At 33.7% G+C, this 25,920-nt stretch overlaps 1 protein-coding gene across 1 annotated transcript; it reads right to left on the reverse strand.

Annotated features, from left to right (window-relative positions):
• Positions 1 to 39: 39 nt before the first annotated feature.
• LOC110022531 lies at positions 40 to 25,225 on the reverse strand. Its single transcript, XM_020721522.1, has 3 exons — positions 24,887 to 25,225; positions 15,173 to 15,410; positions 40 to 385 (listed from the first exon to the last, which is right to left on the reverse strand). The coding sequence occupies exons 1-3, from the start codon at positions 25,148 to 25,150 to the stop codon at positions 225 to 227; spliced, it is 663 nt and encodes a 220-aa protein (XP_020577181.1). The 5' UTR covers positions 25,151 to 25,225; the 3' UTR covers positions 40 to 224.
• Between the last annotated feature and the right edge of the window lie 695 nt (positions 25,226 to 25,920).

The following is a 25,920-nucleotide window of genomic DNA, read 5'->3' on the forward strand; positions in this document are numbered from 1 at the left end:
ATATATATTATTACAACTTACAAGGCAACAGACACAACATGCAAAACTAAGTTTTTCAAGCATCATTCAAAAAGCATCCTTTCGGTTCCCAGTCCCCCAACTTCCACACAGCAGAATATTATTACAACCCATTTATATGATTCGCTCCACAAAATACCTAAGCAGATGCATAGATTCATATATATATATATATATAGAAAGAAGAGTGAGGAGATGAGATTAGGCTAATCATACTTTTGATTGGCGGACTTAGGGGAGGGATAATGGGGGCCAAAACGAGCGGAATAGGTTGAAATTGCGGATCCAGTATATCTGATGGAATGCTTGGTGACATCCAAGCTCTTCTTGGCAGCAATCCAAGCAGCCCATATGAATCCAACCCATCCTGCAAAACATCAGAAACAGATAAACCATTCTCATCTTCTCTACAGATGATACTACACAATTCTTATTTACATGCATGCCAGTCACATCCATGCTACTACTAACTAGTGAAAATACACATTTGCATGCATAGGTTTGTAAGGCCAGTTTACATAACATAGCACACCAAACATTTTTTTTTTTTTATCTATAGCACTCTCTCCCATCCATTTTTCAAATGCTCACTCAAATATCAAAATTCACAATTGATTAATAATGCCTAAATGTAAATGTATCAAACTTTAGGTGTTAGATATGTTAAAACATATGAATTGTGTGGTATGCAAATAAATTTCCATTTTTTTTTATTATAGGCCATCAGAATAAATGCAATTTTTTATTTATTTATTATTTTTCCTATCACAAACAGTTTTAAAAACCTGTCTCAGACTCTCAAACAACAATGACACCAAAGAAAATGTGAAGTTGGATGACACAGAGCAATGGAGGAAGTGAGATTGTAAAAAGAAGTAAGCAAAAACTTTCCCAATTTTACAAAAAAAAAAAAAAAGAAATAACAAAACTACTGTAATTTACAAAGTTAGAGGAGAATTTAAGAATGAAGCATTCATAATAAACATTGGGACTTTTTTCTGAACTTTTGGGGGTAAAAACAACCCCTAAACTGTCCCTGATTTTACCACATATAATAAGATGAGCTTGTCAATGAGGTGTAGATAAACATGAAGATACTTTGGAGCTTTCATCATAATCGGATATCAAAAGAATTATCTATATGCAAAATCGATGCCAATGACATATTTTGGACATCACAAATTTTTAATGCAAACATTTTTAAGATTCTTTACATATGTCAAAAATATCATTTCTAGCGAGAAAATATCATCAACATATGCGGCAATGACAATCGCGCTAAAAGATGAGTGGCAGAAAAAGATCGAATGATCAACAAAACTAATAAGATGACCAGTATTAACAAAGACATTGATGGGCTTATCAAACCAAGCACAATGGCTTTATTTTAACCCACATTTAACCTTCTAAGTATAGCATATTTTGGGCTCTAAAAAATTGTGCCCTAGAGTCGTTGAGATAACTTTTGTATTTGGTATTCAGGGTCAAATTTTCAAAAGGTAAATTGAATTATAGAGAAGACACTACTCATAGATTTCGCCATCATTTTGCGAAGATTTTTTTTTATTTGGTGTTCGAGCTTTCCCATAAACACAAGCTTCTGTGATTAATTAGTCATTGTGGTATATGGTCATTTTAGTCAGTGAAGGTAATCAACCAAAACCGATTGAAAGATTCTTGACAGCAATCATGAGCTACGTCATTAAAAAAAAAACTCTTGTTGATTTTAGATGAATTTTGTCTAAGGGAACAAATTTGAATTGACCTTAACTAACAGAAAATTGTGTCATCAAATGTACTTCTATAATTCACAACTCAAAAGATAAAAATTTATTGAGGATAATATTGAGTTATAGCCATGACCATAATTAACTGTCATTTGGCAACAAAACATTTAGTTAGAGGGTTATAGTTCTAACTGCTACTTTTGTAGAATTGTTAGGCCAAATCATAAGGACAGATGACTTAGGTCACATCAATACTAGAGTGAGATTTTTTTCGAGTGTCAATATAATGATACACTCGATATGACATCGGACATAATATCAACTCAAATAATAAAATATAAAATATATTTGGTGATCTCAGCTTGAAGCTAGAGATCAACCTAAATAAATATAAGCAACTCTCTTATCTAGGTAGCAAAAGAAAATCTATATCTAACTGAATATTCAGAGATCTTGGCTTAAAACATGATGTCGACACTAATGAAATAAAGAACTTCTGATGAAAAAATTCTTTTTATTACCATTGGGTTTGATATGAAGTTTGAGCCATCTTCTTCGGTCCTATGCTTTGCACTTTAACATGTTAAAAAAAAAAGTGAAGTTCCTTTAGTCGGTGTTTAATGCTTGTTCAAACCTTATGAAGAGAGTTGATATTTCAACTTGATGATGACATCAAGCTTGGCTAGACTCTTTTTGGAGCAATGATTATCTTTTTTATTTTGCCATAATTCGTCTGTCAATTGAGAGAATCCCATATCTATTAACTCACTAAGTTGGCTAAGTTTGGGTAATGCAGCTATTATCATTAGATGAATAAAGTGAATGATATTCACTGCGACCATATTTGAGTTTGTTTGAGCTCACCTTCAGGAACCGCTTGAATTCCAAACTTGAGTTGTAGACGAACTTACGCTTCTCCAACTTAACATGTTAAAACTAATAAGCTCAAAATTCTCTTACTTTACTGTCATAATTATGACAAGTTTGAGAAAGGAACCTCTGACGTTTGAAATTGCATTGAGTTTAATTTGCTTGAATATAAAAATATCTTTGCCCAATTGCTTGAATGTAGCTTCAGCACTGATGTATTAAAAGATCAATTGTGGATCTCAGTTCAACACTTGATGTTGATTCAAATAAAATAAGTGGCCTATTCTCTTGATAGCAAAGGAATATCTGACTGGATATATTTTGGAATCTTGGTTTCGAGCACAATGTCGACCCAAATAATAAAAGTGGCCTCCCTATTTGGGTGACTTGCAAAGAAAAATTCTTTGATAATTGATAAACATTTTTGTGGATTAGCTTAAATCATAAAATTCACCCAAATAAAAAAAAAATGCCCCCTGTCTAATTAAAGGAATCCTAGCAGTGTGAACATAGTTATGGATTTCAACCTGAAGCATGATTTCAGCTTGAAGCTCTATATGTGAGGATTTCTTACGGACACACTCTTGATGAAATTTATTAATGGTGGATCTCTGAAAGTGCATATCAGATGTCATATATTCATTCTTTTCAACATAACTTTCTTTTTCCTAAAAATTCAATCTTAAAATCTGTTTATATCTCTGTTAAGACAATTTGGCAATGGATTCTTAAGCTACCATAACAAATAGAAGATAACTTATTGCTTGGAGGTCTATTAGTTTTAAGCTACCATAACAAATAGAAGATAACTTCTTGCTTGGAGCTCTATTGGTTTAAATCATAATAAACTTCTTATATCTTCTTTTCATTAAGCCTTTTTATTTGGGAACTTTCAGGACCATATGCAGTTGAAGATAATTTCAAGTTGCTTCTTTTTAGTAGTAAGATATTAATGGTGTTGAGCCCAAAAAGATTGCTTACTCACAGATAGAGTTATTCCTTCAAACTCATTTTAGAATTAGAATTGGTTGTGGGTAGGAATAATCACTTTTGATACCATGGCTTATTCAATGATTGGTTGCTCGGACAGTAGTTGTTGAGCCCTGCAATATTTTATTCTCATTTGTCTTCTAGATAGTTTTCTTCTTGATGAGAAAGCTTTTGCATCATGTCTTCTTAATGCAAAAAAATTTATGTAGGAAGTTATATACAAAAGCACCAATAAAATCTTTTGCTCAATTATATTTATTTTCATAGATGAGATTTTCCTCTGATTGCGACTTGAAATAAGCAACATGTAGATATTTCAAATTATAAAACAATTTTGATGCGGCTTTAAACAGATACAACGATGAGAATCTCAACACCATCAAGATGTACATTGGCCATAAATAGTACGATTCACAGGAGAGAGCAGTCTTATCTTTAGAGAACAAAACAACTCCTTAAGATGTCAACTACTGTGATAATTACTAGTAGCAATATGATCTTCCAAAATTTAATCTCCATAAATTTCTTTTCATTGAAATTCCTACCTTTCTACTAGGACTTTTTGGCATTGGATATTTAGACTTGAAACTCAAATATTACATCTAAATGTTCATCAGACATGATTTTACTTTCTATTCGGACATTTCGACAGTGGATTCCCGGATTAAGATTCAAGAGTCTTAACTTAATGTTCACAAGACAGTTAATTTTTCTGTTGGGACCTTTTAGCGAAAGATTTCTAAATTGAAATTCACAAGTCATGTGTTGATATTCTCCCAATGGTCAATTTTTTTATTAAACATTTCAGTGGTAGATTCCTGGATTGAAACCCACATGTCATATCTTGATGCTCCCCAAACAAAATTTATCTTTCTATTTGGGATTTTTCAGCAGTAGAATTTTAAATCAAAATTTAAGAGTCATACATCGATACTCACCAGACAAAATTTCTCATTTTGTTGGGATATATCAGCACTAGATTTTTAAATTGAAATTTAAGGATCATATCCCAATGCTCTCACCAAAAAGAATTTACTCAATTTTTTGAGTAATTACAAATTTGTAAAAATCATTTAGTTTTTCATTTGTCTTATCATTTTTAAGATCCTATTATAGTGAACATATAACTAGCTGAGTAAAAGATTAACCTTCCCAAGCGAAATCACTAAAATCTGCAGGCTCTAAAAATTTGTGCCCTATACTATATTGTTGAGAGGACTTTTGTATATCGTATTCCGAGTCAAATTTTCAAAAGGCGGAATAGGTTTTAGATAAACACTACCCAGAGAGTTTGCCCTCATTTGATGGGGACTTTTTGATCCGAGTTCGAAGTTTCCAATAGGTGCTAGCCCATACATTTAATTACCTCTTCCTATAGCGTGAGAGTTTTTTTTATTAAGGATAATCATTAAGTAGTGAATATTTAATTTATAATAGCAACAAACTTAAGATTTAGATTATAAAATGTCACATTGAACTTAAAGTGGATGATGAATCCAATCCAGATCACATAATTAAGTCATCTCAGGTCATCATAATCTCTAATCTAATTAGTTAAAAAAATATTTTGTCGACTCAACATGACTCAAGGATTCTTGTCAGTAGTCATGGTTTACGTCATCTAAGAGACCCTTAAAGATTTGAGGTGAATATTTGACCAAGGGAAAATTTTTTAATTGACTTTAGCTCACAGAATTTTTGTGCATCAAATGTATCTTTATAATTCACAAAAATAGTAGAAAGTCATTGGGAAACATATGAGTTGCAGTCATGATTAATTTAAAGATGACATTTGGCGGTAAACCACCCAGTCAAAAGGTTATGACGGTAGAATGACTCGGACCACATCTTTATTAGCATGAGATTGTTTCAAGTGTCAATAAAATGATATATTTGATATGACATTCATTCTTTGTAAGCTAAAGTCAATCAAAATTGTCACCGTCAACAAACAGTTATAAAGGGTGGATGAGTTTGCTTTAAGCTTTAAGTGATTTAATATTAACTAGAATGTTTAAGTTTGTGAAATGAAGTCAATCAAAACTTTGATATGATATTCAATCTTTGTGAGTCAAAGTCAATCAAAATTTTGTCACTTTCGACAAACTACTACAGATGTTGGATGAGTTTATTTTAAGCTTTAAGTAATTTAATCTTAACCTGAATGTTATAGTTTGTTATTTTGAAACTTGATTTGAAATGCTCAATTAAAAAAACTGACTCCTCAGGATGAGATTTTCAATTGACATGGCCATCATGGGGAATTTGAATGTTTGAAAACACTTATGTTTGTCATATATTTGAAATTTATCAATTTTAGATCATTAAATATTGAACTTGTCAACTTCAGCCCTTGGGAGAAAAATCCAACTAGGAGATTTGAAGTTACAAATTTTAATTCTTATTATTTGAAGATTATTGAAAACACTATACTCGTCAACTCTGATCCTTAAAAGGAGGATCGAGCTAGTTGATTTCAATATGTGATTTTGTTCTATAGATGGCGTGATTTAAATGAGTTTACTTAATTTGATTATTTTGAATTTAAAACAAGAGAGTTAACAATTTTAAAATAATCATAATTTTTTCAATGGAGAATTGCTCGTATTGATCTTATTTTAATCCGACGAATGAGTCTAATCGCTTAATCTAATCGTCGGAGCCAAAGTTGTATGAAACGTGATACACATATAATTTTGAAATTGTGCACATTTTTTATTATATTCATATCTTGCACTTGTATGAAACGTGATACACATATATGATGCAATCATCTAGAGTTTTATGCTCTTCAAAATAAAAAAGAACATTTGAAATACTCACAAAAAGCAAGTGCACATTTTTTTTAAATACTTAGATGCTTAAGACATTGAGTCAAAGTTCAATAGAATAACTAAATGGAAGTTTTAAAATTTATAAACACTATTGATTGTGCGAATGTATCATCTTTCAGAATCCACATATATAATTTGATAGTATTTGAACACCTACTGAAAATAATTACAGTGTATTTATGCAAATCTCAAAGTATTTCATCTAATTTAAACACATAAAGCTCATGAAGTCCATCCGAAAAAAAAAATAAGAAAGTTTGTGTAGGTCTTACCTTAATGGTGTGCACAAAATCATCTTTTGACTTTTCAAAAGACCATCTTTTTTTCTGCTTGCGAGTTAGAATTATAAATCCAGTGGTGAGTTTGAAATGTTAAGGCCGTGATATCTAAAATTTATTGAATTGTTAAACATTCCATAGAACTTGATTCTCTCTGATAAATGAACTCTTGCACCATTTTAAGTGTGTTTGTGTAAGTTTCAATCACTCTTAATTCTCTTTAATAAAATAAAGGCCCTTATTAAAAGACTACTTTCAAATTATTTTATGTCAAGTACAATAATTCAAGTGCTCATTATAATATCTTCCCTGCGATCCTTTATGAGCCATCAAATCATCAACAAGCCTTATTTGAGTCATGCTTATCAATTTTGTTATTTTGAAATGACCTTGAATGATAATTTCAGCAATCATTTATCTTGACTTTGTAATTTATATTTTTCGTTCTATTCAATAATCAGGAAATTCTAAACAATGCTCAAATATATATATATACAAGTTCAAATGCTCCAAATTTAAATCATTTTCGTAAATTAAAAAATGCCAAATTTTGAATTATTTTATAAGTCCAAAAATTCCAAACAATAAGTCATTTTACAAGTTCAAAGAAGTCCACATTTTAAGTTATCTGCAAACAAATTTACAGAAAATTTCAACAATCTCTCGACATCTTCCCCTGCTTAGGGGGCAGTGAGAAATATGTCAGTCTACGCAACACTCAATAAGACACATTGATCAATATTATAACACATTGTAGCTAAGAAGCAAAAAAAATGTATTTAAATCTACGGTTTATGAAACATGTTGTGCATGCAATTAACCTGCAAATAGCCAAACACAAGCACACATTTCCCAAACTGATACTTAGCTTTCCCTCAGAGATGCTTAATTCTCTGGACAAATACTCAAGTTTTCTATAACAAGAACTTTAATTTTTGTCTTTAAATTTTTTCTTGAATAAGAACACAATTTTTTTGAATACTTGATTCCCTGGACAAGGAGTCAAGTTTCCTCGAGTGAGTATTTTAAAAACTTTTCTGTTTTTTTATAAAATGTTCACTAACGAGCACACAAATTTCCCTGAACATACTTAATTCCATGTACATGTACTCAAATTTCTTCTAACGAGCATTTAAGAAAATCACCAATTTTTTATGCCTTTTCGAGTGACGGAAAGGTTGACAATGGCAAAACAATAGAAACGGTGAAATGAAATTTTCTAATTTCAGATTTTTGTCTCTTGGCTAAAGAAAATGGGAGAGAGGATTTGAATTTGGCTCAGATTTGTATGATCAAGAGATGAATTGAGCTTAACAAATGAAGCATGATTGGAATGATCCTAGTGATGTCAGGGTTCGATCTGGAGCAAAAGAGAAGGCAACAAGGGTTTTGGTTTAGGGCAGAAGAGTTGTGCAGGCGCAGGTTGAGAGAGGCAAAGCAAAACAGAGAAAGATGGGAGCTCCAAAGGTCTTCATATGCCACAATCTCGCCGTTGAATTTTCTCATAAGTTGTAATCAAGTGTGTATCGCGAGGGTTTTAATTTGGGGCTTGTGAACAACAATGAAGATTTTTGCAAAGGCTGAAGCAAAAAGAGGTTTGATCTATTGTGAATGAGAGCCAAACAAGAAAGCGGGCAAGTACAAGTAAACAGGGTAGGAGGGTTTTTGGCGAGGGCTTTTCGCGTCGGCTTCAGCTCACGTTGCACAAACACAAGGAGTCCTACGTGCAAAAGTGAAAATGAGAAGAGCACTTTCGTGCGTTTAGGAGGAGAGTATGACATGAAGCGAACTGGATGCAGAAGTAGAGAGATATGGAGTTGTAGGAGAGAAAGATGGAAGTTTAGAAGGTCACTTTATGCAGCGATCACTTCATTCCCTTTCCGGTGAGCCATGGTTGCAACTGTATTGGAGAGGACAAGCACTATGGGGTTGGGTTCAATTTAGATTACATGAAAATAAGAGTGGGAGCAGTTTCGACGTCCTTGGGCAGGGGCAATTATCAAGATCTTAATTTATTTTAATTTCTTTTTTTTCACGATCATGTTCTCCTGAAAAAAAGTGCATCTCTAATGATGCCCCATATTTGATAATATAAACTCTTAAGATCAAGCATTTAAATAATTATCAATTTGGCCATCACATCCAACATATCATCAAAAAAGATATATGAAACCGCACAATGATCTTATTGATGGCATGAATATAAGGACCAAACTCTTGATTACAATTCTTTTGAAATAGCTCACTGATGTGTCGCTAGAGTTCAACATCTTTATCAAGATTTATCCAATAATAGAGAAGATTTGAAGAGCAGCTCTAGGCACAAAATTGATATCAAATTGGATGCTCCTCAATGTAGATAACTCGCTAGAAAGCTCATCAAGAAAAATCTCCTTAAATTTAGAAAAATATTTATTAACTCTGAGTGGGAGTGAAAACTCAACTTTAGATACAGGCTGACACAAAAAATACTTATTTATTATATGAGTTTTAAGCTCTTTGTTGGATTTCAACAAAAGCGGTTTAAAGACAATTAGTCAACGAAATTTTAAAGCAAAATTAACATTGGCTTAAGGAGTTTTAGTAAATGCCCTTAAATCGACTAAATTATTGAAGTCTAGAGATTGGCAACGAACATAAACTAGCTTTGGCCTTCTTCATAACATGGAGCCCATGATGTTCGGCATCTAAACCAAAGAAAAGAGGAGAGAAGGCATCCATGATGGTAATAATTCAAAAATTGAAACCCTATTGAATCACGAATGAAAGAGAGGACGATGAGAGGCTAGAAGCATACGACGAGGAAGCTGGGGGGAGAGACAGGTGAAGGCCTGAATGGTTTTCAAAATCCTAGCCAACAATAGCGAGAGCTATGAATGGCAAACGACAAACCACTAGAGCTCCCTTGAGAGAGAAATACCATGCGAACGATTGGCAAACTGCTCGAGCTCCCTCAAAGAGAAAAAAAATTCGGGTGAAAAATAAAAAGATAGGTAACCATTAAATAAAAAAAATTACTTTATTTAATTTTAATTATAAAACATATATCATATATGTTTTAAAAAAATTAATATTAATTCACTAATTTAAGATAAGTGTGCCACTTTTTTTAATATTATTTAAATTCAACATGTTGAAGTTGTGCCCGAAACATGCCCGGGACGAGTCGAACGCGTCATGTCTGACACTACATGAGTACTTAATTAAGAGTGTTTGTGTGCCTTCACTTATCTCTTCAATGACAACGCCTCTCCACATCAACACTGATATCTCCCCTCATTGCATGTGCATTTTATGTTTTAAATTCCTCTACAATATTGGAGTGAATTTGATTAGTTGCTATTAAAATTTAGTAGTTATGGTTTATAAACTAAATAGTTATACATAGACATTTAAAATTTTTTAAAGTTAATGCTATTAAATTCCTTATTTTCTCTTTTAGATTATTTTTAATAATTTTTTTATATAATTTTACATATTTTTTTAATAATTTTTATAATAATGGCATGTCTGATGTATGTCTATGTCCTATATATTCAATAATAGAAGTGTCGCATCTATGTCATGTCGTGTCCGTGTCCCCGTATGTTTATCCATACAGCATAGCATTAGGGGTGTCAATTTGGGTCAGCAGTTCGAGTTTGGGTCCAACCCAAAAATGACCTGAACCCGAGCTTGACCTGCTAACCCAAACCCGACCAGAAATTTTGTTATCATTCGGCTCATGTTTGGGTTTTTGAGTTCAACCCGACCCCGACCCGAATAATAAACTGGTCGAATTCTCTGACCCGAATCTAATTCGAAAAATATTCGGTTCAACCATAACCTGGATTTTTCGAGTCGAGTTCGAGTCGTGTTGGCATGTCGGGTCAATTTTTTACACTCCTATATAGCATGGATCCTATGCTTATAGTACTAGTGAAGATTAAACTTGGCGTCAGCTGAGATAATCAATTTCTCATGAAACCTAACAAGCCAATGGAACCATTTTAAGTATGACCTAGTTAATGTCATATTCCCATCTTAATCATTTAACATTTTCTTAGAAGTCCTACTATCATGCATAATCCTTTTTCAATTAAATATAAGGGTAAGCTTGACGCAATCATTAAGCCAACTTCATTACTCAAATCAAGAATAGATAGTCCCTATGTCATGTCCATCATATGAGTGGGGATCTTATGTCAAATTCTTGTGCATTCGCTGGCAACCTTAAGTTTCATTAGTCATTAGAACCATGGAGATTGTGCATTAAAGCTATGGAGAACTAAAAAATTTCGCATTGTATTCAAGCATTATGTACACGGTTATCACGTGTGTAGAGTTTTCTAAAATGTTGTAAATAACTATAGGAAAGAACTCTTCTTTTACAAGGAAAAAGCCTTGCTACTCATAAAAATGGTGAAATCCCTTACATTTGATCACTATTCAAAAGCATTCAAACTTGGAGAATTAATTGGGCTCTTTACGTGTCTTTTATCTCGTGCTATTATGAGAGTGAGTGAGTGAGAGAGAGAGAGAGAATGAAAAGGCAGATGTACAAGTGGCAAATTCTTAGGTCATACAAGTGTAAGAATGTTAGATTTGAAATCCCTTGATAAGTAGCATAATAGCCAGAGTGATTTTACAGAGTTTAATCAAAGGCACGTTATGAAAGGTTCATTAAGAATCAAAGACAATTAGGAAGTAAACGTATCAATTCGGGTTAACAGCACTAGTTTAAGTTTGATCGAAATTTGACTCGACCTAAAATTGTTTGATCTAAATCGAACACATTTATTATACAGGTTAGAATGACCTGTTAGCCTTGACACAAATCAGATTGACCTGAACTTCATAAATGTGATCCATTTATTACATGCTTTATATATTTTTTCTTGCTTTAATTTACTCAAATGAGTTGGACAAAGGAGGGTCTTCGGCTGAGCCAGAAAGAGGACTCTTTTTAGACTAAAAAAGTTAAATGTGTTATTTTTTAATTGATTTTGTTATTTTATGTAAATCAAAATTCAAATTGAATATTAAATGGGTTAAAATTTTAGACTTGAACCTAGCCCATATATTATTCAGGTCATTCAAACTCAAAATTTTCAAATCAGATTCATAATAGGTTGTCATGTTGGGTCACTTATTAGCATCACTAACAATAAGACAAAGAAAAGCAATCTCGGGAGAGCTCAAAGGATGTGTTGACAGCATTGCATGTTCACATGGCAGACGTGGAAATAGCCATGGGGATGTCCACGGCACGTTTGTACGCATTAAAAGACAGAAAAATGTAGGGCATTCCAAAAATGTTAACTTTACAGAGCTATTGATGTAAGATGATCATCTTCAAAACTTGGTGAAGGCCATGTGATGTAAGTAGAGCCGTAACTGAGTTAAGCCGGCTTGAGCTTGGTACGATAAATGGTTCATAAGCTGAGCTTGATAAGCTAACGAGTCAAACTTGAACTATCCCCGAATCAACTCATTAGCCTGTTAGCTGTCTCATTTAAGAAAGCCCTACAGGTTATCTAAATTTCATCAAAGAGATGACCCTTTCGTCAAATTAAAAGTTTGTTGACTATAAATTTAAACTTATTAGAATTTTTGTGCATAAATTCTTAGATTTGCATCAGGGAAAGCCTAGACCTTAATACATCATACAGTCTATTTGGCCTCAGTAACTAAAATTGCATTATCATATGAACTAGAAGACAGATAACCGGGAGTAATAAAAAAATGATGTAATTTAAATGAAATTAATTAGGTTATGATTCTATGTAAAAAAAGCACAACTATCATGAGAGTCAAACTTACATCACCCCATTTCAAAGGAGGTATTATATTAGAAAAAACTTTTCAAATCGGATCAATAATTTATAAAAGCTGAAGATGCCAAAACTTTTTTTTTCTTTTTTTCTTTTTTTTCTGAAGATGTCTAAACTTGCCAAAATAAATATAGATGTGTTCAATATTATTGACAGTGTTGCTGCTAAATCTATATGAATTAAAATGAAACGCAAATTCAAAAAACAATATACTCATTCACTGAACATAGAGATCCACTACATGATCTATTTAAAATTGTAGGCGAAGCGATTACAGAATGTTTGAATATCATAGAAGATTTACTGAACTAGTAAATTATTTACAACTGGATTATTTGGTTGTATATTTCATTAAGGATCTTAAAAGAAAGAATATAAATGAATTAAGTTGCAACATTCCAAATACATTGCAAGAGACTTTTGCAACCACACTATTAAGATTGCAAGTAACTGATAATTCATGTATATTATTCTAAGGATGCTTTAGATATCGAAAATGATTTGCAGTTATATCTAAATCTCATCATATTTTGATGAATCTATATATGCATTTATGTTAGAGCATATTCGTGCACTTTAACCTATAATTCAACAAGATTGAGAATTTAAGTTTAAAATTGATTTTAAGAGCAATTCAAATTCATCACCATCATTAACTTTATCTTACAATTTTGAATTGGCAAATATAAATCCTCATTTTTCATTCCTTCTTACTCAATCTCATCTAAGGTGCTCAGCAAATCATTTTAAACAAGTTCTATCTATGTAAAACTAATCTAGCCCCTTTTTTTCCTTGCCATAGCTCTTACATTAGTTTTATCATGCCTAATGCATCTTCAACCTTCATTATACATATCTAAACCACACAAATATAATAACAATTATATTATATTCAACAGGGCTCACTCAAATATTTCCTCTGATATAATCATTCATTTAGCTTAATCTTGCTAGCATTCCTCACATCAAGCTTGATAGTGCATATATGTTACTCGACATACTTCATAGCATTGCCTCACATCCATCTTAACATCACATTTGTGTTATTCGACTTAGAAATCAATGACCATACGGACCCAAAATTGGATCCATACAACATTCTAAACCTAATTATTGTTTTACAAAATTCACCCAGCCTCTTAACATCCTCTAACTACAAAAAACTCCCGTCCCTTCTTCATTTTACATTCAAACTTAAATTTAAGAAGTGACATCATACATATCTTCAATCTTTTGTATAAAAGATTCAAAATAATTATATCTCACACAATGAAGTATTAAATTATCTTCTATTCAATATTAAGTAATAATTTTTTAACACTGTACTTACTAAAAGTGCATATCATATGCTTAGTCTTTGTTCTGTTAATTCAATGCCTCCGTCTACAGAAATTTTTCTCTATTATTTTGTTTTTAAACTTATTTTTTTGAATGCTAAACAATTAAAATTATATCATACGCAAAAAAACATTCATCAAGGTCCCTTCATTTGAACCTCGATTAGAAACCTAATTCGTAGCCAAAATTGAACCTCACATCATGTATAAATCTAAACTACAATCAGAATCTAAATTTATTCTTAATATGAATATACACTTTCATTGAAATTAAATTTATTCATGAACATGAATCTGAATATCCAACAGAAAATGATATTATTCTTATTATGTACCTATGCTCCTATTAAAAATTAAATTCACTCCCTGATGTTAACTTAAAACAATCATATCTAGAACAATTGATGAATCTCCTGATAAAATTTATTTCCCACCCCACCCATCTTTTGTCCATAACAACGCCTCATATATATCATAGGTAAATTATAAGTAAGATACAAAAGTTTCACATGTCTTATATATCAATCTAGTTGATATGTTTCAAGGGGAAACAATCATAGATTTATAACCAAATCGGCATTTAAAGCAGATAATCTACATTGAGTCACGCCAGAAAAGAATAAAAATGAAACCCTTTGTAAAACTGCGCAAAGTTCCATGCCTATGGAAAAGTTGATAAATCCTACTTAACAAACAAAAATAGGCACTAGAGCCATGGCATTTAAACAAAGTAAAATTTACATACATACCACTCAATTCCTATCATATTTACAAATCTAACACCTATACTACAATTTTTAGATATATGCCAACTTACTTATGCATGAAAAGGTATATTTCACTTTTTAAAAGTTAAAATAGTGGTATTTGTTATGCGATATGAAAGATTTGGATGGTTTAAATATAAAAAAGAAAAATTTAGCTTATAGATAGTAAATACATATGCATGTAAAGCCCCTTGAACATATTCTTCAATATATCCAAGTTATGCTAGTAAGAAAGGAAAGAAAAAGAAGGGAAATTTACATATATACCGCACAATTCTTATGTATTTACATATCTAAAACCCAAAGTTTGATATTTACACTTGTAACACCTTGGTATCAGTAACACCTTGTTTACACTTGTAACACCTTGGTATCATAAACCTATGCATAAATGTGTATTTCAATTTAAAAAAAGGTAGTGATGTTAAAGATTTGAGTGTTATGCATGAAAATGTGAATGTTTAGGTGTTAGATATGTAAATACATGAGAATTGTGTGGTATCTATGTAAATGCCCCAAGAAGGAATTGAAAGCTCACCAGTTGCTACAATGACTCCAATGACTGTTAATGTAACGATGGACGAGATAAAGAACGCTGCGACAGATAGTGCTCCAACATATATTGCCGTGATGAAGACGAAGAAAAGAGCTAAAAATCCACCAGCTGCCGCCAGAGACATGAGAAGGGAGATAATGACAGCATTGAATGTTGCCACCAAAAAGAAAAGAGTGAAAACCAGCAATCCTGTCAAAGCCAGAAGTGCTATTGTCCCGACCTGTCAAAAGAGTGCATAGAACAGTTAGACATTATTGGTAGATATGCGTACCTATTGCTGTTTTTTTTGGCGGGGGGGGGAGGGGGTGGGGGGTACATACATACCACCCAATTCCTTTCTACTTACATATTTAACACTTAAAGTCTACTTTTACCTTTAATACCACCCAAATCTATCAGATCACATAAAAACACCACCATTTCTACTTTTTAAAAGTGAATACAGCTTTCCATGCATGGGTAAGGTAGCATGTATGTAAAAATTAAAGTTTAAGTGTTAGATATGTAAATAAAAAAGAATTGAGTGGTATGTATGTAAATCATCCATTTCATTTTTCTAAATTAATAAAACATAAATCACGCAGGGAATTATTAATTCATATATTAACATAGTAGGAACTAAAACCAGATGTGCAAAGAAGACACTTATCCGTGTAAAGGGTATATTAAGGTGGGGGAGGGAGCAGGAGAAGAAAGAGAGAGAGAAGACAGAGAGTGAATGAGAAGAGAGAGAGAAAGAGAGAAAAGCAAGCACCCCAACCAGGTCTTCTGAATCATTCAGCCTTAACTTTTGAATCATCTTTAGGAAGATTCGAATACATAACACTCTGTTCTTACGTATTTACATATTTAGCACCTAAACTTCAATTTTTTCAATCATCTTTAGGAAGATTCGAACACATAACACTCTGTTCTTACGTATTTACATATTTAACACCTAAACTTCAATTTTTTCATATAAACCATCTTACCTTTGCATGACAAGGTACCTTTGCATTACAAGGTGTATTTCACTTTTTTAATTAGTGATATTTTTTAAGTGTGATTAAATATTTGTGTGGTATAAATGTAAAAAGTAAATTTTAGGTATTATATATGTAAACTCATAGGAATTGGATGGTATGCATGTAAATGCACCTTATCTTTAACCTCGAAAATACACCAGCTAGACCGAAATGGCAAGTCAACTAATGATTTGGACTTGTTAATTAATAATTTAAACTCGTCTGCATCTAGGATTCTTGAAACATAGAGAAGGTATGGTTAAGGATATAACAAAATAATTGTTTAAGGTGCTCTTATTGATAATGGTTTTTAGCACAAAAATAGCATTGGATGTGTTCTATATATATAACTTGGATAGGCTTACATGGTGGCCGTTCTTTTAAAACTTTGGGGCATTTACATACATACCATCCATTTCTTATGTAATTACATATGTAACACCTACACTTTACTATTTTACATTTATAACAACCAAATCTTTCATGTCACACAAAAAAATACCACTATTTTGATTTTTAAAAAGTAATTTACACCTTGTCATGCATTGGTAAGGTGTCATATATGTAAAAATTAAAGTAAAGATATTAGATATGCAAATACATCAGATTGAGTTGTATGTATGTAAATCTTCCTAAATTTTTCCTATGTTGAATTAAAATATATCAGCTTAAACTAGGCACGAGATTATCCTCAGTAGTATCAGCTTGGAAAGTTAGTAGTATCTTCTACCAGAATTTATGCTCGCTTTCAACTGCTATGCTTGTTAAACAATGTAACAAAAAACTCAACAAAACAACATAATGTAAATTATGTTTTCAGAAATCTTCAGAACGATCGGCTATGAACCAAGAATATCCAAGTACAGTTATAGCTTTTGAAGTTGTGTGTAAGGCAATACTTTCAAACTAAACTACAGTTCCTTGATAATGGTGATATAAGCTCAAACGACATGAAGCATGTTGGCTAGATTCTAAACGAAGAATGGCCTTCAAAACAGGAAGAATCTCTCTCCATAAATGAAGGACCGTGTCACAAGAGTATTGAGCTCCAAGTCAAAGGAGCAACAATGGAGTGTCCAATAAGATGGTTGCTACACTACTTGAGGATTTAGGGAGTGGTCCTCAGTCATTGGGAGCAAAAACATTCATGCCTCGGACAAAATGGTCAAAGAGCCGGAAGGGGTTGTGCTAAGTTAGGACATAGAGGTTTTAGACCTAAGGTCCTTCAAGAAGACAACACAAGTGCGCTTGGCCAACAATTCCTTAAGTGGCAACATGGTCCTTTTCCTCCCAAGGTTGGAAGAATTTTCCATTATGTAATAGTTAGTGATGTGATGGTTGTTGAGTTCAAAGACAAATTACAGGATCATTGAGGTGACGATGTAAGATAAGATGAAAGCCTACCAGATGAAGTAGAGGCAGAGGAGAAGATTGCATCGCCCTTGGCCAAGCGAACAAAGCATAGGATTAAGTATTCGACTTTAAGTGGATGAACAAGGGTATGCAGGCCAGCTTGGACTCCTTGGAGGACACCAAGATCAAAATGTAGCCTAGAAACTTCAACTATTTTGACAAGAAGCAATTCGAGTGCATGGAGCCACATATCTTTATGAGGCCCGGCGTGGGCATTTAAACCTGAGTTTATAGTTGGATTTGGTTGTTCTAGTGCTCATCCAAACACATAGGACATCACTATCTAGGTGTTGATGTATGTCATGGTGAAGCCACTGAAATTCGATGCACCTCTCAAGCCGACAATGCATCCAACAAACTTGATGGGTCCCTCGATATGAACGAGCAAGCAACACCTAGGATGATCGAACAAGCAACAATGAGCTAACACCAGCAGTCAATAAAAGGTTATCAATGAGTTGCAAGGGTCCTCATGAGAGATATATGTAAAAGCATTGTTAGCGCCTTTGTAAAATTATACGTAAGCAAGATATTGAAAAGTCTTTATAATTTAAATTTTGATATGAATGAGAAAACTTTTAGCTTCATGTGTAAATTTTCATATGTAATCGCATAACAATTAATGCACCTTGCTGATACTGGATTATATAAATAGGTTGTTGGCATGTAAAGTTGATGCCAAACTACCGTCATAAAAATATTAGTTTCGGTCAGGGTGAAATTTCCCAAAGTGAGGGTAAAATCTTTTTGAAGTCATTTCATGTGGAGGCAATTTGATGTTAAGATAGTAATTAAAAATTAATATCAAATTTTGAATGAAGTGTAATATTAAAAAAAGCTTTGCTTCAAGGATTAAATTGTCATTATGCAAATTGAGATACATCACATTGGAAATGAATATGACATTTCGCCTTTTAAGGACTCCAGCCCACTTTTCAAGAATATTTGTTTTCCTCAACTTAAGAGAGTCCAATTGTTTTTGTCTAGACTTTCGTGTATTAGTTTTACTCTGTGAACCCCTTTGTTGTGAGAGCTTTTTTTTTATTATTTTTGCCTTTTCTCTTTGTGATCATAAATATCAAAGGTCGATAATAAGCCGAAAAAAATTTCATCAAGGTAGTCTAATAGTGACAGACTATGTCAATGTTCATTAGCAACTTCACTGATGTGTGCTGTTCGCCAACCATGAATAGGCATACCCTCCGGTTATGAGAAGTTATAAGGATCCTAGGTAGGGAGGAGAATATAACCTTCAATTTCAATACCAAAGAGGCCTGCTACTACAAATTTCGCCAACCATGAATAGGCATACCCTCTGGTTATGAGAAGTTGTAAGGGTCCTAGGTAGGGAGGAGAATATAACATTCAATTTCAATACCAAAGAGGCCTGCTACTACAAACAATACTTTGAAATGGGTTAGATCTAACACATGGTGAGGAAGTTGGTGTCCTATTACGAACCATCCAATTTGTGTCAATGATCAACGCACCCTAAATTCCTTCACTGTCCTAAAGGGAATGAAGGCATTAATCGAGCAGTATGTTGTTAAGTGGTAACTCAACAATTTCTTCTATTTTTCAATATTGGGTGTTTTGGGCATCTCTGCTATTTTTTCAATCATGCCAAACATCCTCTCAACATCACAAAGTTGTTGCACTCTAACAAGATGTGAAAGAAAAAGTACTCTACCATGTAGTCATACAGAGAGTGGACGTACCCGAATATTCTCATCATTGACGTGCTAGAAGTCTTTAAGCTAATTGCATGATTGTATATTAGAGAAGAAAACAGACAGTTGGGGAAGAAGCGATAGAGTGACCATACACAAGAAGAGTTCAAGGATGTTGAAACTGTTAATAGGGTGTTTGAGCATTGTTTCATTCGGAGTAGAATGTCCATGAGGGTAAAAGATTTTTAAAGTCATCTCATGTGAAGGCATTTTGATGATAAGATAGTAATTAAAAATTAATATCAAAATTTGAATGGCAATTGTAATATTAAAAAAAAAAGCTTTTCTCCAATGAAATGGACATTATGCAAATTGAGATACATCACATTGGATTTAATTGTAATATTAAAAAAAAAGCTTCTCTCCAATGAAATTGACATTATGCAAATTGAGATACATCACATTGGATTTCGTCTTTCAAGGACTCCAACCCACTTTTCAAGAATTCTTTTTTTCGTCGGCTTAAGTGACTCCAAATTTTTTCTGTCTAGGCTTTCTTATTTTAGACTTTCTCTGTAAAAACTTTTATTGAGAGAGCATTTTTAAGTTGTTTCTCTTCCCGATCATAAAGACCAAAGGTTGATAATAAACCAAAAAAATATTTCGCCAAGGTAGCCTATCAATGACAAACTATGTCTATGTTCATTAGCAACTTCACTGATGTGGATTTTCCGCCCACCATGACCAATGCTCTCCTATTGTAAGGAGGCTAAAGAATAAGCATGCCCTCTGGTCAGGTAATGTCATAAGGATCCTAGGTAGGGAGGAGAATCTAACCTTCTATTTCAATACCAAAGAGGCCCTTTAAAATGAGTTAGATCTATCAATTGGTGAGGAAGTTTGTGTCATATTACAAACCATCCAATTTGTGCCAACGATCAACACGACTAACCCCAAATTCACGACTAACCCCAAATTCCTCTGTTGTCCTAAAGGGAATGAAGCCATTAATCGAGAAATATAGAGTTTAAGTGGTAACCCAACAACTCCTTTTCTTTTTCAATATCACATGTTTTGGGGATCTCTACTATATATCCAATTGTGCCACACATCCTCTCAACATCACAGAGTTGTCTTATTTTAACGAAAGGTGAAAGAAAAAGTACTCCAACATGTAGTCATACAGAAAGTGGAAGTACCTAAATATTCTCAACATTGACATTCCAGAAGCCTTTGAGCAAATTGCATGCTTGTATTCTAGAGAAGAAAACAAACAGTTGGAGAAGAAGTGATATAGTGACACTCAACAAGAAGAGTTCAAGGATGCTGAAGCTGTTGATAGGGTTTTTGATCAATGTTTCATTCCGGGTAGAATGCTTTAAGTCATCTCATGTAGAGGCATTTTGATGTTAAGATAGTGACTAAAAAAGAATATCAAAATTTGAATGAATTGTAATATAAAAAAAAGCTTTTCTACAAGGTTTAAATGATCATTATGCAAATTGAGATACATCACATTGGAAATGAATGCGACATTTAGTCTTTCAAGGACTTCAGCCCACTTTTCAATAATATTTTTTTTCCTCAGCTTACATGACTCCAATTTTTTCTGTCTAGGCTTCCATGTATTAGACATTTCTCTGTGAAACTCTTTGTTGTGAGAGATTTTGTAAGTTTTCTATCTCCGTGATCATAAAGACCAAAGGTTGATAATAAGCCAAAAAATATTTCGTCAAGAAAGTCAAGCAATGACAGACTATGCCTATGTTTATTAGCAACTTCAACGCTGAGAACTTTTCGCCCAACATGACCAATGTTCCTATTGTAAGGAGGTTAAAGAATAGGCACGCCCTCTGATAAGGCGATGTCATAAGGATCCTAGGTAGGGAGGAGAATCTAAAATTCACTTTCAATGCCGAAGAGGCCTGCCACTACAAACAATACTTTGAAATGGGTTAGATCTATCAATTAGTGAGGAAGTTGGTGGGATATTAGGAACCATCCAATTTGTGTCAGCGATCAACACAACTAACCCAAAGTCCTTCACTGTCCTAAAGGGAATGAAGGAGTTAATCAAGAAGAATGATGTTAAATGGTAACCCAACAATTTCTTTTCTTTTTTAATATCAGGTGCTTTGAGAATCTCCATTATTTTTCCAATCGTGTCACACATCCACTCAACAACACAGAATTGTCGCATTCTAATAATAGGTGAAAGAAAAAGTACCCATCATGTAGTCATACAGAGAGTGAAAGCACCCAAATATTCTCATCATTGACGTGACAGAAGCCTTTGGGCTAATCACATGCTTGTATTCTAAAGAAGAAAATGGACAGTTGGAGAAGAAGTGATAGAGTGACACGCAACAAAAAGAGTTCAAGGAAGTTGAAGCTGCTGATAGGGTGTTTGAGCATTGTTGGCCCATTCTTAGTGCCGCTGAGGAAAAGGTTGAGAGGGTGAAGGTAGGAGAACACTTAAAAGAAGCGCTCCTCCAAAATGGTTGAAAGGGTTGTGATAAGGGGCTGCATTAGAAAATGTAAAGAGATATTACATAATATCTCAAAGAGTGGCGGAAGAGCCAATCTCCAAGGATCAACATGGTGAGACCTACAAAAGTGACCGGTTTGGCTAGAGAAGGATACTCTTCCTTCCTTGTGGTTGTGAGAGACCAAGAAGAAATTGTCCTCAGATTCAATCTTCCTATTCTCCAATGAGGCAGGAACGGAATGTGACAAGTGCTTAACCTCACAAGAGAACACTTTGACAGAGGTGAACTTGGAATCATTTCAAACTTCTTAGTGGTAACAGGAAGATTCTTGGCTACAGAGAATTGAAATTCTCAGGCAGCAACTAGATGACAAAAGCACTTTGTGGCAGAATTTTTGCCGTCATTAATGATTTTGTCATAAGCCTTGTTAAATATGTTCATGTAGTCCTGAAGGTACTTACCTTCTTTCTACTTGATGTAGAAACGGGCTAAGAGATCGTCAAAGGCCTCTTCAAGACAGTAAATTGGGATAAATATAGATGAAAGATTTCGTTGAAGAAGCTTAAGATGGAAGTAAAAGGTTAGTTGATTCACCTTTTAGCAGCAGCTTTAAAGGTGCCTACAAATAACTAACAATTGAGGGTATTGAAAAAGTTACATATTGACATAATTTTCTCAAAAGTAGTGATCTAAAGGGCCAATGGTCCCCTTGTATATCTCAAGTTGTGGAGCCTTGAAACTTAATGGGACCACCTCATCGAGGATCTTGGGGATGAAGGGGAGTTATTGATGTTTTGGTCTACCAAATGAGAGAGATTGAGCATCACCCATAACAAAGGCTTCCCCTTGTTCAACAACCGAGCGAGTTGACTAGTGTGGGCTTACAATTGAAGGAAGTTTGGATAAGACCAATCATATTGACAAATAGTTGACAAAGATCACCAAGGAGAGAGCAGTGGTGATCATGAGTAACAAAGGTGTTACCACCCAGAGGATCTCTCGGATGAAGGGCAAAGTAGCATTGAGCCTACGACTAAAAGTTTTGATTATTGCTGATTTTATTGACCAGCTCCCCTATTTCTTACAGAAGAGTAGTTGATGGTTCCCATAAAAGACACCAGAAATGGTAGCGATATAATTTGTTTGCTTGAGAAGATGGAAAGAAGAATGTGTGGGTCAAAGGTTAAAAGAGAAATAATGAGAGAGACCACACTTCACAATAGTTAATATATGAGGAGGAAGATAAAGAAAATAGTCAAATAAAGAATAAACGAGAGTTTTGGAACAGTTTTATTAGTTGACCTATGTTTATTGTATGGCCTGCTGAAAAGCTTGTTAAACTTCGAAAAGTATAGAGAAATTAATTAATTACAATGGCTTCCAAAATTAAAATGAAGCAAAAGAGAGCATTCAACATTGAGGTGTATGATAGGGAAAAAACACTCCAAAAAGCATATTTTAGCAGAATTTAGGTAGATCATGAGGAAGAATAAACTCAAAGTGATGAGAAGAAATTAGAGACAGCAAATACAACCCAAGACAAAAACAAATGGAACTTAGTTTACCTTTATCTAGAGGACCACAAATATCCTTTTCATTTTTAATATGTCGATATCGATAAGCATGGATACATTTGACAGTATATCCAGTTATGATGGCTTTTCTTAGAGTTTGAGACTGACCATGATGGTTTATGTGGCAATGGATGAAGTTTGATTGTAGCAATCAATTAACACTAGTTGTGTTGCATATTACTTCACCAAATGGACGATGTAAGTAAATGAGATGATAAAATAAAAAGAATGTCATAACATGTAGTAAATGCTATATTAGTGCTAAAGTATCTTTTAAGTATACAGCATTTATGACCGTTAGAACAAAAGTAGCTACGTTGTGAAGTAGATCAAAGCATTCCCGAGGGGGTTTAAGCAATAGTTGAGTTGAGCTTTCCCCGAGAAATATTAAGAGTTGTGTAAGCCGAGATCAGTCCCAAGAAGATCATCTCAGAGAAAACCTCAAGGACCTTCTTATGATCGCCAAAAATGATATCAAGCAGGTCAATATTTTTTGAGTTTTCAAGAGTCACATGTTTGTCATGTGTAGGGCTAAGATTGATTCTGAGGATGTGTCGTGTTCAAGGATTACAAATAGTAATCAAACTTTAGTACAATGCTAGAAAGATAAAGAAAATGAGAGAATTGAATATATATTATCGTCTGTTCTGAACATACAAAATCATGCCTACAGATATAAAAATGGAGGGATCAAACTAAAGTTACAATAAACAAGAAATATCAATAGAATGTCATAATAACAATAAGAGAAGATCCTTGATATGTGTATTATAGTATAGACCAACCGAAACTTGCTGTTTACAAATCAACCACCCTCTTTCATCCCGTTTTCAAATTCTCGCTCAAAAATCAAAATGCAATGTAAAACCCCAACCAATATTTTCATTTTTATCAAATTCTTGATAGTTTGACCATGGTGTGTGTAAATACATCGGTTTGGTAATTCAACAAACTTACCTGGGGTGTTATGTGTGTAATTATGCCTATTGTATACGCGGTAGAACCACCACACCATAATGAATTTTCATACTTTACCTGGGTGGTTAATTTCTAAATATCAATGTTTTGGGTGTTATGTGTGTAATTATGCCTATTGTATATGCGGTAGAACCACCACACCATAATGAATTTTCATACAATTAATCATATCAAAGAGGAAAAGTCCTCATAACAATTTATGCCACTGTACACGAATTCACCTCAATTGCTTATAATCCAGCTAAATCAAACTACTTATACAACTACTTCAACCTAATTGAACTAAACCAAACAAAACAACAACAATCAGATAGCAAAAACGGACATCGCTCTCAAGTCTAGATGACCAGGAGATCATGGAGAGGCCTTCCCTCTCGATTCGAATCAGGATTGCCTTTACGCTGTTCCTAAGACTCACCCAAAACATAATATAGTTTCATTCAACTAATCATTCTAAACAGAAAACAAATCTTTACGCACATCAATGTCACCTGTCCAAAATTCTGCAACCTAATTAAAAAAAAAACAAGGGAAATTTACGGAAAAAAATAGGGGTGGAAGCGCGAACCGAGATGACGAGTAGACCTCGCAGAGCTCCGCCCCGTCGAGTCCATTTTGCAAGAGCTTGAGCAGAGTTCCTTGACGCATCTTTGAGGCGAGGTGCGTTGGAGGAGAGAGAGACTCGAATGCGATGGGAAAGCGGCGACTTCCCGTCGGCGGCGAGGCCGGCAAACAAGTCTCGTAGAACGGCGCCGAGGCGGGGGCCGTCGCCGGCAAACTCAACCTCAATGTCGCCGTTGGATTGCTTCGCCACTTCCTCTGATTCCGCCATTTCTCCGATCTTAGATTCTGATCCGAGTTCGAAGAACAGTGAGGGGTTTACAGTATTTTCCGAAGCTCTCCTTAAATACTTTCTTATGCATTTATATTTATAACTAAACTTTAATTGTTACGAATTTATCGTAATTTTTGTATTTTTATATTCACGACGTAAATTTGTAGTCCACTAAAAATTTGTCCCGTGACAAGTGATCCCACACTTTTTTTCAAAATCACCATTTTAATGGTGAATCACTTGCCATGTGATAAGTTTTTACTGGACTCGGGACGTAAATTTGTTTCGGATGCAATGTTCGCTTGTCAAAATGGCTCGTTGTTGGCTTTTATCCGTCTCTTTAAGAAGCTCTTATTCAATTCTTTTGCTAGGTAAACGAGTTGAACAGAAACAACTTCTTTACGCTTGATATATAAGCGAGTCGAACACAAATAAAAATTTACTTATTCGTGCTCGGCTCGTTCGACTCAAAATAATTAAATTATATATTTTTATATTAGTATTTTTTAAAAATTTTAATTTGCTATAAGGCTGCAAAGATTTATAATAAATTAAAATTATTAACTTAAAATAGAATAAAAATATATTAAAGTATATTTATATGATGTTTTAATATAAATAATAATATTTAAATCTCGCCCTAACACTTAACAACCTACGGCTGTGTGATTAGGGTTGTCAATACGACTCTTTGTTTGCGAACAGCTCGTGTTTGGCTCGCTAAACAGACGAGCCGAACAAGAACATCTTTTTTTGTTCCAAATATA

Source organism: Phalaenopsis equestris, unplaced genomic scaffold (assembly GCF_001263595.1).
Source record: "Phalaenopsis equestris unplaced genomic scaffold, ASM126359v1 Scaffold000196, whole genome shotgun sequence".
In the NCBI taxonomy this organism is placed as follows: domain Eukaryota; kingdom Viridiplantae; phylum Streptophyta; class Magnoliopsida; order Asparagales; family Orchidaceae; genus Phalaenopsis; species Phalaenopsis equestris.

Coding starts and splice junctions, on each gene's coding strand:
- LOC110022531 (XM_020721522.1), bottom strand. CDS start 25,150: ATGGCGGAATCAGAGGAAGTGGCGAAGCAATCCAACGGCGACATTGAG. Junction 15,411..24,886: donor GAGGTCTACTCGTCATCTCG/GTTCGCGCTTCC, acceptor CTCTTTTGACAG/GTCGGGACAATAGCACTTCT. Junction 386..15,172: donor TGGAGTCATTGTAGCAACTG/GTGAGCTTTCAA, acceptor GATGTTTTGCAG/GATGGGTTGGATTCATATGG.